Genomic DNA, 14,748 nt, shown 5'->3' with positions numbered 1-14,748 from the left:
GAGCATGACCCGGAAGGCCTTAGCACAGTGCCTGGTGAGTGGCAAAGCCTCAGAAAACCTCTGAGTATTACAAGCCATAACTATTAGAATCACAGAGGGAAGAACAGAGACCCGAACTCTGGACACGTCCTGCTGGGGTTGTCAGGAAGTTCCGAAAGGCCCAGCCAAGGCTATGACCACTACCTCCACCCACACTGGGGGGCCTCCCAGGAGCCTGTGGAGGGGGGCTTCATGTTGGGGCCACATGTCCAAGTCCTGGAAGTTCACAGGGAGGAGGAGTGCAGATGTACCAACAAAAGGACCACGGGTGCTTCTGATCCCACCCCTACAGGAAGAGCATCCTACCCCTTGCAGGGCACTGTTCCCCTGCCCACTGGTCCTCTCGCCTGAACCAGCCGGCGAGGCAAGTGAGCTACCGCCGCACTGCTCCAGGGTCCACAGCAGGAGGACCAATGCCAGGCCTGTCCTTGGGTTGCAAAGGAGAGGCAGCGGCCCCTCCCCCAGTCTCCACCCCAATCACCAATCTGTCCACAAGATGGCCAAGTCCAGTGGACTTCATACCGGCCAACAATGGTGCATCTTAGCCCAGGACAGTGGCTTCCCTCCTGTGGCCCCAGAGCTCTCAGTGGTCCCTGAACTCTTGGAAGCATTTGGAAAAGCTGGCATTGAACAGACACCTCTCCAGCACACGGCCTCTGGGGCTGAGGAAGCTGCAGGTTTCCAGGCTTAACCCTGGATCCATAGCGGCTCACTCTGCTCTCCGGGCGTGCGTGTGTGCTAAGTCACTTCCGTCGTGTCTGACTCTTTGTGACCCTTTGGACTATGGCCGGCCAGGCTCCTCTGTTGACGGAATTCTCCAGGCAAGAATACAGGCGTGGGTTGCTATGCCCTCCTCCAGGGGATCTTCCCAACCCATGGACTGAACCCGAGTCTCTTATGTCTTCTGCGTTGGCAGGCAGGTTCTTTATCACTAGCGCCACCTGGACAGCTTGGGCCAAGCAGAGGCTCTGATTGACCTCATGGGCCTAATATGAGTGAGCTATTCATTACTCAGTAAAGGCAGGCAAAGGTGTGTGAAGCACATGGTCCAGGAGGGGTTTTCGCTACAACCTACTGGAAAGAGCAACTAAGCCATCTCTTCCTCCACTCCTCCATCCCACCGTGATTTACTAAGTACCACTGGGCTAAGTAAGGCACACACATATCTCATTTCATCCGTGCTACAACCTCAGGAGGTAGGTTTCAGTTTTAGCGTCCCATTTGACAGAGGACAAAACAAAGGCTCAGAGACGGTGAGCAACCTGAGCACCAAGGGCAGACAGTTGATTCTGTGGGACTTGAACTGGTCGGTGTGGCTCCGCAGGCCATGCCTTTCCCCACCTCACTTCACTGGCCTGTTCAAAGCGTCTCACGGCTTTTGGTTTGGCTGGTGTTCTAGAGACGCTGTACCACTACCTCTGAAAGCCATGTGCTCACCCAATTCGGGTGCGCCATCTGTCCTAGAAGTCTACGTCTGAGACAGTACAGGCCTCATCACCACCCCTCTTGCAACTGAGCCTCATCATGGCTACACAGCGTGCTTGTGGTGGTACAGGTAACGAGAGGTGGGACCAGATTCCAAGCCAGGCTGTCTTAGCTCTGAACCCTGAACACCTGGTGATCTGTGTGGCTGCCCCTCACCACCCCCCACCACCCTTCACGGCAGCACCATGGAACTGCACTAGCTCAGGGCAGAGCCTTGGGCCCCCAGTCATCCAGGGACCGTTTCCCGAGTCCCTGCTTAGAGACTCCAAGGGCTGCAGAACCCGAGCTCGGGTCTTCAGGGCCTGCACTGGCCACACTTGAACAATTCCCGAGAAAAGACCCGGGAGCTGCGACTGGCAGCTCCAGTAGAACAAACAGAGCAGGCAGCAGCCCCGCCCAAGGCAAGCACATTCAGCTTCTGGCCTCTCTCTGAGTCACAGCCCACTTCACCCAAACCCATCTCAATTGAGAGCAGTCAGATGGGGGAGGAGGGGTTCTACTTGCCTGAGCCTACAGCCCAGTGGCAAGAGGCAGAAGGTGAATCTAATTCACAGCAGTGGGAGACTCGTAGGGAGGAGGCATGTGGTGTTGAGAGAGACCTGTGAGATGAGCGGTACTGTCCCATTTTACAGAAGAGGAAACTGAGGGTCAGAGGGTGCAGCGCCTCTGCCACGGTCTCTGCACCGGCGAGCCAAAAAAGCGAGGATTCAAACCCAGATCTGGGCCCATCCCGCCCCAGCCCACTGCCAGCCTGGACAAACACACTGCGGGAATCTCAAGAATGAATCAATTCATTGAATAGCATTTCTTTTTTTGTGAATTTATATAAAACACCCCAAATAGAGGGGTCATTCAGATCCTGGCAGCAAGCAGTTTGCAGTGGTAGAAGGGTCACAGCAGAACCTCGTTCTGAGGGTAGTTTCTGTGACAAAAACCACATTCCCACACAACTCCAAGCCATATGACTGCCTTAATAACAGCCTTGTGGGTGGGGGGCACGCTAAAATGCTACAATGTCCTGTTACACGTACACATCAACTATAAGCACACACTCTGATCACAGACGTGTTAACGTGCTGGGTGGGGGGAGCCAGGCCTCTCACAATCAAGCTATTGTGTCGGGTCTACGCTCTGGAGAAACCAGCCTTTCTAGAGGCCAGCAGCCCCAGAGCCCCCCAGCGTCCCCCAGAAAGGCACACCCAAGACCACCTCAGGAAAGCCCAGAAGGAACTTGGTTCTTGTCTCTGAGAGATGCCTGAGGACCCGCCCGGCTCCAGGAATGACCGAAGTCCTGCTGGAGATGGTCCACTTCCAGCCTTTGTGAGCAGACGGTGGAATCTCTCAGAGAAGGGATCTGAATGAATGAAAGAGGGAGGGAAGGAAGGAGGGAGCCGCAGACCCTGACAAACGAGCCTCTTGCCTCCAGCTGCCACAGTGCTCCAGCCCGGCTGTGCTCCCAGGCCCCTGAACCGCCCTGTGGGGGGCCTGATACCCAGTGTCACCAGCACCCGCTCTCTGTCTCACCTACTCCTGTGGCCTGTTGAGGGCAGGCCATCTCCCTTGCTCCTGCTCTATCTGGTCCCCAACACAGTGGCTGGCACCAGAGAAATGCTCAGGAAGTTTGTTCATTGAGGGAATGCCTTGAATTTCCTGTTCAGTAACCCAGGTGCCATCCTGGCTACTGGGTATTCAGAGGGGGAAACCACCCTGAGACCTCACTTTTAAGAAGCCCATAGTCTGGGCAGAGAACCAGATGACGAGCTAGATCTCCGGTGCTGTGACAGAAGCAGCCAGGGCTGCTCCTGGAAGCTGGAGGAGAGAGGGGGCCCCTCCCCAAGAATGGCCGGCTTCACCGAGAAGGTCAACGAGCAAGGCAGGCGGGACATGGGGAAGGTGCCGAGGCAGAAAGAACAGCACGAGCAGGGGCAGGGAGGCAGGACAACACAGGCTCTGCCTTCCAGCAGGACACTGACGAGGCCTGTGAGGCTGTGAGGTGTAGAAAGATAGGCCTGGAGCAGTAGGCAGGCCAGCAAGGCCCGTGTGGGTAAGGAAGCTGGCTCTGGAGTCAACACATCTGTTCCAAGCCCAGCTCCACTACTTGGGAGCTCTGAGGTCTGGGCAAGGCTCCACCCTTATCTCTGTTTCCTCATCTGTGAAACGGGGATTATCACGGCCCCTGCCTTACAGAGTTGCTGGGATCGGGGACGGAGGCACAACGTGCTCATTGTCCCCGTGCTGGGGATGGGCCCTGCAACAGGGCCGAGGTGGTCATGGGGCCGGCCACTCAGCCTGGCCGGAAGAGCAGCCCCAGGCAAGGTGTGGATTTCCTGGGAAGCCGCCCCAGGGCACCGCTGTCCACCCAGCCCCTGGCTGCTCCCTGGCTCTCTTGGATCTGTCCCCCCAGATCCAAGGCCCCAGAGCACACGAGGCACGGCCGGAAATGCGGCAGCCAACTCAGGAGCTGGGCTCCGAAATGGTTCTGCAGCTCTCCGCCTCTGCTCTGCTGCTGGAGCTCTTGGTACCTGAGGCATCAGTGTGCAGGCTTTGGGGTCTTTCAAGATGGCTCCAAAATAATGTGCTATGGAAAAGGAACAGCGGCATCCTTGTCTCCCGGCAAAGGCAACCCGCTCCCCGATCCGGAACCACATCCTCTCCTAACACGATGACCTCACAGGATGACCACAACCCACCTCCTGCATGAGCTCAGCCCTGCCCTGGAGCCAGCAATGCACCAGAGGCAACCGTGTCAGGCAGGTTTGACCCTCCACTGCCGCTCTTCCCAGCAAATCTGTACAGTCCTACACTTCCTGGTTCTCGGGCGTGAGCCCGTGTTCCCAGCACCCAGGACAGGGCTGGACCCTGACTGTAGCAACAAACGATGGCTGGTTGGCTCAGAAGGCTAAACGGATGGAGGGCTGGCTGGCTGGACAGACGGTTCATTCGAAGGTCTTATGAGAGCTGGACTGGCAGGGTCTGGCAATCAGCTCCAGACCCCCGGGTGCCCGCACTGCCTTCTGGCGGGGATGATTCACAGGCTCCTGGGCTGGGAGGGGACGGCAGTTGGAGATGTGGTTATTCCCTCCCTGGCCTCCAGGCTGGCGGTGAATCACCAGGACAAGCGGTGCATAGTTCCTTCCCCAGGGTTTCTAAGGTGAGGACACTGCTGCGCATTCTAGGTGTCCACTTTGGGGTCTCACCACTTGGATGATCAAGCAGCTGTTTCTACTATCCAACAAGACTCACCCTTGTGCTGATCTGAAAGCCATTTCTACTTTGTCAGTCAAGAATGACTAAGAGGGAATCTGCATCCCAGCCGTTAAGCAAACAGACAGGCACCTATTATTCACACGGGTTGGAGAGATGCTCTTGATAGAAGTGAAGGCACAGACCTTGCAGTTGACATGGGTTTCCCAGTCCCGATGTTTCCTTCAAGGGACCTTAGGCAAGTGACCTAACGTTTCTGGACCTGGGTTTCTTCTACTACAAATGCTGATAATAATGCCTGTCTCCTAGGTAAGGGACCAAATAGTTTATTACCCAATGAGGACACTTGTGAGAATAAAATGGGGTGCTATTAATAATTAATAAGACAACAGGCCTCAGGGGGGGCCAACCAGCATGCCCAGTCCTCTGTTCATAAGGTTGTCAATGAGGTAGAGCACGGCTGAGCACACCCAAAGTCTATAACAAATAAATGACAGCTGTTATTATCTATCCCATTGGTCATGTGGTCAGCTGGGCCCTCTAGGGCAGTATCTTCTGGAATATTCCTTTATCTGGATCCCTCTGTCATCCCAGACTACCAATTGGTTTGGTACTACCTGACTGACACATCATGTATCCCATAACCAGCTTTAGCAGGAAAAACCGTTTGTCAACTTTGAAGTTTTGTGTTTTTTTTTTTTCCTTTTCTGTCCTGATGCTGGTTTAACATCATGATTCATGCTCGGGTCCACCAAGCTCACTCAAGCACAGCTCAAGTTCCCGGCTTCCTGTCAGGGGCCAGCTGGGCACTGGGCCAGGGGGCAGTTCCAGATGCCCTTGCTGCCTTGGCAGAGGCCCCCTGCCCAGGCCTCCTGCAGGGCCTCTGGCCAGGACTCCTACCTGGCTTCTATCTGTGATCACAGAGTGATGGGGCAGGGCAGGCTGGGGACAGAGGGACAGGCTCTGTGAGCCCCCAGCCAGGAATTCAACATGGACTAATGATGAAACACCATCCTGAGAGCTGATTCAATTTGAGGTCAGAAGTCCTGGGGGTCCCAAGAGCTCTCCTGTTCTCCTCCTTGCCTTAGAGGGGGTGTGGCTGTCAGGGAACAATCTCTCTTGAGTTTCCCTGTCACTTTTATACATTCAACACAGATGTATATTGGGATTCTGTTACCAACGGCTACTTGGCTAAGCTGATGACTTAGGACAAAATGACTCATGGACTTTGAATCTTAATAGCTTCCTTGCCTGCAACAGGAACAACTGTCAGCTCTGCCATTAGTCTTAAAAGCATCTTTGTGAGAATTAGAACACTGCTGTGATTTAAATATACAAAACTACAAAGACTATGAATGTGAGCTGTGCTCCCTACAGCTGCATAGTACACAACCTGGGTCACCAGGCATGACCACCCTGAAATAACAGCTTCCCTCCCAGGCCTGTTGGTAGGATGAAGTGAGGCAGTGCTTATAAAGTGTTTGGGTCACAGTGATATTGGCTGTCACTATTATTTTTGAAATTGTCTTATTCCTACCCTTTGCGGTGAGAACTCACAAGATGACCTCAGGAAAGTAGCTTTTGCCGCAGGGTAGGACCCACAACTCTGTCTCATGGAAACAGTTCTTCCCACAGAGTGGCCCCCCACCTGAGCTGCGGTGCTAAAGGGGACGTGGACCACGGTGTGTGGCCCCGCCACAGCAGACCAAGCAGGGACGCTCAGAGCTGCCCACCGGAGGCTGGGTGGGACCCAAGCCCTTGGGGAGGTGGCCTCCCTGCGCGCAGAGCCCGTCACGTGGCTCGGTCACACCGGGCCCCGCTTGTGGGGAGGGAAACCCATGCATAATGGAAACTCCTCACAATACAATGTGGAAAAGCAATTTCAAGAATCGCTTTTATTTTCCTTTTGAAGCCAAGGAAAACAGTTGGATTTGCTTTCCTCTGTTGGTCGTAGGAAGAAACTGAGGAGCATCTCTTTGATTAGAGTCGAGTTCTTCTCCGGGCCTAAGACAGTTGGAATGCTGGGGGTTGGGGTGGGGGGCAGTTCCTTCTCTTGGGATGCAATTAGTTGAATAAATACCAAGAGAGCAAAAGTAAGCAAACTCATTACTGCCCATTAAGACCTGCCAAACTTGCAAAAACCTAAGGAAGGGGGCTGGAACCTTGAAGGAAAGTCAATTACTCTAAGCCAGAGGGGGCACAGCCCTTCGTGTCAGGCTGACCCCAGCTCTTGACAGGCTCTTGTCTGCCATGTGCTCCCAGCAAATCACTTAGCCTTCTGGGTGCTGGTGGCCCCCTTTATAAACCTGGAGGGAACCAGTCTCACTGGATTCCCTGAGACAGTGCCCTGGTTCCTTCCCATCCTTCTTGTAACCTGCCTGGCTCCATGTCACTCCTGCCAAGCCCATGCCTCGTGGAAATGTGACAGTAAGACCCCAAATTGTGCAGCTTCACGACTGTTCCCACCAGCAGCAATGCAACAGGGAGCAAGCTACCTGACACCCTCTTGGGCTTCAGTTTCCTCACCCTCAAAATGGGCAGCTCCAAATGTCGTGGTGATTCCATGAGATAATATGTTACGCGAGGGGCCTTGTGAACCTAAAAACTGAACGAGTGTTAACCATCAAGTTTGGTTCTTTTTTTAATCGAACAACTGTAAGAAATGCTCTTTAAAGACTGCATAGTCTCTGACTGCGTCTGCTCGTCTGGAGGCTCCTTGCTCTGTGCCCAGCGCCGTGTGAGAGGCTAGGGACACCGTGACAACCAGGACCAGTCTAACCACTGGGCTGGGAGGTGAGACCAGACAGACCTCTTGGGCAGGCCCAGCTCTGCTACATAGGACAAGGCCCTGCTCTGTGAAATGAGACAGCTGGTCGTGGGATCTCCTGGGCAGCGGGTGGGGAACAGTAGCACCCAAGGAGATGGTGCGTGTGCTGGACACACAGCCCGTGAGTGTGTGTTGGCACATGACATGCTGTCGTGCGGCTCAGCTGGCGCTCTCACACGGCTATCATGACACCTTCACCTCTAGTTTTAGAAGCACTTCCGTGGCCCCCACCAAGTGTGGAAGAGGGGCTGGATCACCCCATCTCATACAAGAGGCTCTGCCTTCAGGATCTTAAGTCAAGGGGCACAGAGCTTTGCCCAGGGAAGCCGTGCGAGCCCACACTTGGGAGGGGAGAGGACTCAATGGTAAACACTGCCACCTGCCAGGTCTCGAGGCCTGGAGCCAAGTTGTCTCCTGGGACCGTGGCAGTTTTTTGGCCAAGGGGAGCCCTCGCTGGCATCCGCCATCAGCATCACAGAGCAGAGAGAGGCAGGTGAGCCGCCCAGGCTGAGAGGGCGGCTCCTCCCCATTGTTGTGGGTCGGGTGTGGCCCAGGCACAGGAGCAGCTAAAGAGCTTGGAAACTAGGCAAACACTCACAAACTCAGCCCGGTTTCCACCAACGTCACTGCAGCCCTAACCTCACAGTCCAACCCAAGCCAGAGGCTCCTAACACCTTTCTCTGCCTGGCCCAAAAGGCCTGGACTGGCCTTCGGAACCAAGCTGGGGCTTTCCCAGTCAAGTGGAAAACAGCTCATTGTGGCCCTGGGGAGCACAGGATCTGTCTTGCAACCTCCCGCTGTCCAGGCTGCCCACCAGAGAAACCCCCAAAGCGGTCTGGGGAAGACAAAACCTTCTGGTTCTGGGTTGTGGTTGTTATTTTAGTGTAAACTATCATGAAATCAGAAAGTCGTGACTTTACTACTAGAAACCAGATTAAGAAAATTTCTACGTAGTCATTAAGAGTTGAAGGTTTGAGTACATAAGGCTAGGGCTGAGTCCTGGTTCTGCTACCTTCCAGCTGCGCGAGCTTAAGCAAGTCACTTAGCCTTGCAGAGCCTCGGTTTCCTCATCTGTAAAATGGAAATAACAATGGTATCTACCAAAAAGACATTGTGAGAATTCAATGAAGCAGAAAACCCTTGCAAAACGTTGAGTGCAGGGTGAGGTGCACGACAGGCACTCAGGAAGTGGATGTTAGCGATGGTAGTAATAGATGTGATTCATGGTCTCCTGTGCACGTCCCCACACCCTCAGGCAGTCACTTGCCCTGGGCTCCTCTGGCCCTGCGTGCCCCTCTTCCTAGCACTCCCCACTGCATGGCGACTGTTGGTAGATGTGGCTTTTCATTCAGCGTACAAATATTCACTGAGCTCCTGTGTTAGGCACTGTGGGGGCAGGGGGTGGGGGAGCAGTGATGAAAACAGGCAAGCCCCCTGCCCTCAGAGAGCTTTCGTTCACAGGCATGGGTAGACAGACACCACATGTCTGATGGTGACAGGGACTCTGGAGGGGGAAGGTGGCGAGGTCACAATTTTAAGTAAGCCGGGAAAGTGTCACTGGGAAGGCGATTATTTCAGCAAAGACCTGAGAGCAATGAGGGAGCACGCATCAAGGAGGCGGCTGAGTGTTCTGGACTGGGGCAAGTGTAGAGGGCCCTCGCCGTCGGCGAGCCTGAAGAACACCCAGGAGGCCAGCGTGGCTGGAGCATGTGAGTGAGGATGAGAGGAGTTGGAGATGAGGTCAGGGAGGAAACAGGGCCAGAGCGGGGGGCCTTAGAGACCTGTTAGCTGCTTCTCCAAGACGAGGAGCCACCAGAGCACTTTAAGCACCAGACTGACCTGATTTGACTTTTTTAAAAGGTTCACTCTGGCTGCTGGGTTGAGGACAGCCTGTAAAGACGAGGATAGGAGCAGTGAGACCAGTCTGGTCCAGGCGAGACGTGAAGGTGGGCTGTATCAGGGGAGGCGGGGAGAAGCCATAGGATCCTGAGAATAGTCCCAGGATATTGCTGTGATAATCTGGTGGTGACTCAGATGTGGGGTATGATGGGAAGAAAGGAGTCAAGGACGACTTCAAGTTTGTTGGCTGAGAACAGAGTCACCATTTGCTAACGTAGGGAAAACTGGGATGAACAGGTTGGGATGGAGACTCGGGGAACCCCAGGAATTCATTTCTGGATAAGTTATGGCTGAGATGCCCATATGTCAAAGAGGCAGTTAGACATATGAGTCTGGACTCAGAGGGGCAGGGGGAAGTCCTCAGACTAGACTGAACAAGATCACCCAAGATGATCACAGAAGACGTCTGAGGACTGACCCCTGCCACCCCCTCCCCACCCAGGATAGGACTGGGCTGGGGGTGGGGGGGTGAACCAGCAAAGGAGACTGGGGAGTAGCCAGTGAGATGAGAGGAAAGGGTGGAGTTTGGGGAAGGAAGTCTCAGGAGGGAGTGATCTGCCACGGCCGGCAGTGCTGAGAGGCGAAACATCCGCGAGGACCAGGAACTGAGCCTTTGGTCTGGGAAGAGAGGCCCCTGGTGATCCTGTCCAGGACACTCGGAACTGAGGGGAGGGGGCAGGCCTGATGGGAATGAGCTCAAGAGAGAACTTTCTGGAAATGGTGGGGGAGGGTGTGGGCAACTCTTCAGAGGGTTTTGCTAAAAAGGGGAGCAGAGAAATGGAACAGTAGCTGGAGAAGGGACATGAGGTCAAGAGAGGATTTTCTTTAAGCTGAAAGAAATCATGATCATAGGGAAAAAGTGATCACGCCAGGGAGCTGGGGAAGAGTGGCCAGAGCCACGTCCTTGAGCAGGCAGAGGAGTGAGCTACGCACGTCCGTCCCCTCCCTCTTGGCCTGGCTTGCTTCTCCTCATCTCTCTGGGGTCAGCACGAAGGTCACTTTCTCAGGGAAGCTTTCTTGACCCCTCTGGCTAGGTCAGTTCCCCATTCTACCCTCCCATCACATTCACCACGTCTGCCTCCTGGCACTCAGGGGTTCTGAGATGACGGGTAAGCCCGCTGAGGGCAGGGCTGGCTCTGTCCTGTTTGCAGCTGCACCTCCAGTAGCCAGCACACTGCTTGGCACACCCCAGGTGTTCCATGGACATCTGGGGAAGGAACAAGTGGTCTAAGAACAGAATTGAAACCAATCTGGTGACACGTGTCTCTTTCCTGCTCCCACCTGGCTAAACCATGTTGCAATGGTGGGGACAGTGTGGGTACTGCCTGTTGAAACTAGGTGCAGGGCTCAGTCGTCTGCTCTGCAGCTCGGCTAACACACAGACTGAAGCCACGTGACTGGACACATCTTTCCACGGATGTTGTCCACTACAAACCGAACACGTCCCACACCACATCTAGCGGATCGTTCACTTAAGTGCAGCGTCCTGAGGATACAGGATGGAAACAGATACAGTGCTGGCCCTCAGGGAGCACGGATCCATGAAGAGATCACACAGAGTTCAGATTCATCTCATGCGTGATGGGTATTACAAAGGGCACGTCCAGCGGGAGACTTAACAGTCTGAGGCAGAGGAGGAGAGAGACAGGCCAAGCCTTCCTCTGCCTCCCCTCCCAGCTTCAAGCTGCCCTCCTATGGTTCTTGGGCTCCAGGCCAGGTGCTCGACGAGAGGGCTGCGGGCACTGGTTGGCCCCAGGAGTGGTGGGGCCTCGGCCTGCTGCCTTGCACATGCCCCGGTCCCCTCCCGAATCTTTTCCGCCTCTGCCAGGCCTCCTGTCCCCTCCCGCAGCTCCCAGAAGGGCTGCCTCCTGAAGCAGCGTTTTTGGAAACAGCTGCCCAGCGAGAAGGCTGAGCTCATCTGTGGCACCGGCCGCCGGCCGTGACATAACCATTACTGAGTCTGCTCCTCTGTTTACTTTCAGAGTTTCGTAGACTCTGCTCGCAAAGACGAACCCCTGGTGTGCAAGGACCATGAGGCCGCTGTGCGTGACGTGCTGGTGGCTGGGCCTGCTGGCTGCCCTGGGAGCAGCGGCGAGCCAGAAGGATGGCGTGGAGGGCACCGAGGAGGGCTCACCCGGCGAGTTCGTCTACCTGAACAGGTACAAGCGGGCCGGCGAGTCCCCGGACAAGTGCACCTACACCTTCATCGTGCCCCAGCAGCGGGTCACGGGTGCCATCTGCGTCAACTCCAAGGAGCCCGAGGTGCTCCTGGAGAACAGGGTGCACAAGCAGGAGCTGGAGCTGCTCAACAACGAGCTGCTCAAGCAGAAGCGGCAGATCGAGACGCTGCAGCAGCTGGTGGAGGTGGACGGCGGCATCGTGAGCGAGGTGAAGCTGCTGCGCAAGGAGAGCCGCAACATGAACTCGCGCGTCACCCAGCTCTACATGCAGCTCCTGCACGAGATCATCCGCAAGCGGGACAACGCGCTCGAGCTCTCGCAGCTGGAGAACCGCATCCTCAACCAGACGGCTGACATGCTGCAGCTGGCCAGCAAGTACAAGGACCTGGAGCACAAGTACCAGCACCTGGCCACGCTGGCCCACAATCAGTCCGAGATCATTGCCCAGCTGGAGGAGCACTGCCAGCGGGTGCCCGCCGCCCGGCCCGTGCCCCAGCCGCCCCCCGCCACCCCGCCCCGCGTCTACCAGCCGCCCCCCTACAACCGCATCATCAACCAGATCTCCACCAACGAGATCCAAAGCGACCAGAACCTGAAGGTGCTGCCGCCCCCTCTGCCCACCATGCCCACCCTCACCAGCCTCCCGTCCTCCACAGACAAGCCGTCGGGTAAGTCCTTCCCGACGTTGCGGAGACCCGCAACATCTGGGCCTCAGACCTGGGCACCGGGCCTCTCTTGGCTGTGACCGCAAGCGGGGGAGGAATAGCGGCAAGCTGAAGCCAGGCCAAAGGCTTGTGCAATTCCCCAGCGGTCCCTGGGGCCAAGCTGCTGGAGCCGGCAGGGTGAGAGGGTGGCCACGGTCCTCAGATGGAAGCCCCAAGGTAGAACCGGGAAACGGAAGTGTTGGAAGACAGCAAATACTTTCTGGCTTCTGCTAGGAAAAACCCCAGGCGTGAGTTCTCTGGGCTCTGCGTGAGGTGCTCTGTGCTACTAGATAGGATGAGTGCTCCTATGAGTGTTCCTAATGTGCCTGGCACAGAACTGGCATTCAGTGAATGCTCATGGAAGAAACAACAGACCAGAGGAAGAGAAAGTGTTATCACAGTAGAAGTAGGATGAACACGTGGTAGGGAGAGGCCTACTGCCCTCCCTAGGAAGAAGCACTTTCTAAAGCCCACACATTTCCTACAGTCTGCTGCAGTCTAGAATTTTCAGTGATGATTCCACACACTCTTAAATACGTGTTTCATCTTAAAATATGGTAATTCTCAGAATATCATGATGGGGGAGGAATGGGGCAGTTGGTAGGTTCTGAAGCTTGACCCAGACACTGGCACCGGGCACTTTCAGTGTATGTTACCTCTTTAACCCCTGCGGCTCCTTATGGAAGGTTAACTGAGAGGATGAGTGACTTGCTCACGCTGGGTCTGAATTCAGGCTTTCAGCGGTAACGCTGGGCTGACCCCTCTGTGCACTAGGACCCTTGGCATCTGCATCCCGGGCCGGGGGACCATGAGTCCAGCTCCCGGGGTTACGCACCCAGGACCCAGGAGTCTTCCAAACAGGCGGGTGGGTGAGGACTATATCCGTCTTTGCAGAAAGTAACCACGTATCTGCTTCAGTCAGTGACATTTGTACCACTTCATTATATAAGCAGGGAGATATTTTTACTGAAAATATCCTGTTTTACATTTATTTCACACTTCTGAAAATAACCACCAGTACTGGGAAGAGCAGCTTCTTGCTAATTCCAGAGAGGGACTGAACCTGAGTGCAGGAGGGTGACCCATGCGAAAGACAAGGGTGGCACTGTCTGCAGGTCTGGGGCGGCGGAGTGGCGGGGGTGGGGATGTAGGAGCAAGGCATCGTACTCACAGCAAAGCCCTCTACTGGGTGTGCAGGTTGAGGACTTATGTTCTGGAGCAGACTAACCTGGGTTCAAATTCTGGTTTTACCACTGATCAGCTCCGGGACATTAGGTAAGTCACTTTGCCCCCCAGAGCCTCAGTTTCTCCATCTGTTAACTGGTGATGGGTTTAAATAGTGCCTACCTGAGGATTAAATGAAATACTGCAAAACATGGTTAGCAGAGTTCTGGGCCCATGGTAAGTTTCATTACATGGCAGCTATGAGTTTCCTCTGATCTTGGTCTCTTTATCTTGAAAGAGGAGACTGAAATTTATTAATAAAAGACAGTCCATATTTAGCTCTGCATTCTACAGCTGATGACTGGTTCATTTATTGTTTGTTGTTGTTCAGTTGCTAAGTCCGACTTTCCCGTGACCCCACAGATCGCAGCCCGCCAGGCTCCTCTGCCCATGGGATTTCCCAGGCAAGAATACTGGAGTGGGTTGCCATTTCCTTTTCCAGGGGATCTTCCCGACCCAGGGATCGAACCCACATCTCCCACATTGCAGGAGAATCCTTTACCACTGAGCTACCAGGAAGTTCCACGAGACAGGGCAGAGTATGCTAATACATCTGATCGAACACGCAGAGGTAAAACATGCCCATGGGCACCAAATGAAGGCTCAGCTGAATACTGTAATCCTGACAGGAGGCAAGCTGACCTCAGTGTTTATGCAACAGATCTCCTCTAGCTTAAGCACCTCTGGTTTCTGACTCAACAATCCCAAGACATTCCTGAGCTTGAACTAAGCTGGCAGATACATAGTGGAGGAACAAAGACCTAAGTCTGCATCCAGGGTCTACCTTTTGCTAACTGTTCACTCGTGAGAAAGTTACTTAGCTCTTCTGAGCCTCATTTTTCTCCTCTGTAAAATGGGGACAAGAGTCATAACATCACAGGGTTGCTGTGGAAACTCAATGCAATCAAGCATATGATATACATCATGTAGGGGCAGCCAACAACAGCTGAGTCCCTCCTCTTTGCCAATCACAGTGCTGGACTGTGTGATAATGACAGTCCTAACCTTCAGGAATTTAGTCTGGAGGGAGGTGGCAGATTCATGAATGTACTGGAACCCATCTGTGCTGTGTGCTGTGCTTAGTCACTCAGTCGTGTCTGACTCTTCGCGACCTCACGTCTGCTGCCTACCAGTTTTCAGCTCCAAAATCAGCACCTCAGATCTTACAAGGGATTTCGCTGAGAGG

The 14,748-nt window shown here is 54.6% G+C and overlaps 2 protein-coding genes across 4 annotated transcripts in view; one reads left to right on the top strand and one right to left on the bottom strand.

Annotated features, from left to right (window-relative positions):
* RALGPS1 (Ral GEF with PH domain and SH3 binding motif 1) overlaps positions 1–14,748 on the bottom strand; it is a 295,391-nt gene that overhangs the window by 105,053 nt on the left and 175,590 nt on the right. The gene's annotated exons all lie outside the window — the stretch shown is intronic.
* Positions 1–14,748, top strand: part of ANGPTL2 (angiopoietin like 2) — a 36,240-nt gene that overhangs the window by 2,083 nt on the left and 19,409 nt on the right. Inside the window, exon 2 of the mRNA XM_040225154.1 lies at positions 11,437–12,302. Coding sequence (XP_040081088.1) covers positions 11,486–12,302 — 817 coding nt within the window. The 5' untranslated portion in view covers positions 11,437–11,485. The remainder of the gene's footprint in view (positions 1–11,436; positions 12,303–14,748) is intronic.

This window comes from Oryx dammah, unplaced genomic scaffold, assembly GCF_014754425.2.
Source record: "Oryx dammah isolate SB20612 unplaced genomic scaffold, SCBI_Odam_1.1 HiC_scaffold_25, whole genome shotgun sequence".
Lineage (NCBI taxonomy): Eukaryota > Metazoa > Chordata > Mammalia > Artiodactyla > Bovidae > Oryx > Oryx dammah.
The sequence above is the reverse complement of the archived record's forward strand: the minus strand, read 5'-3'. Positions and strand labels throughout refer to the sequence as shown.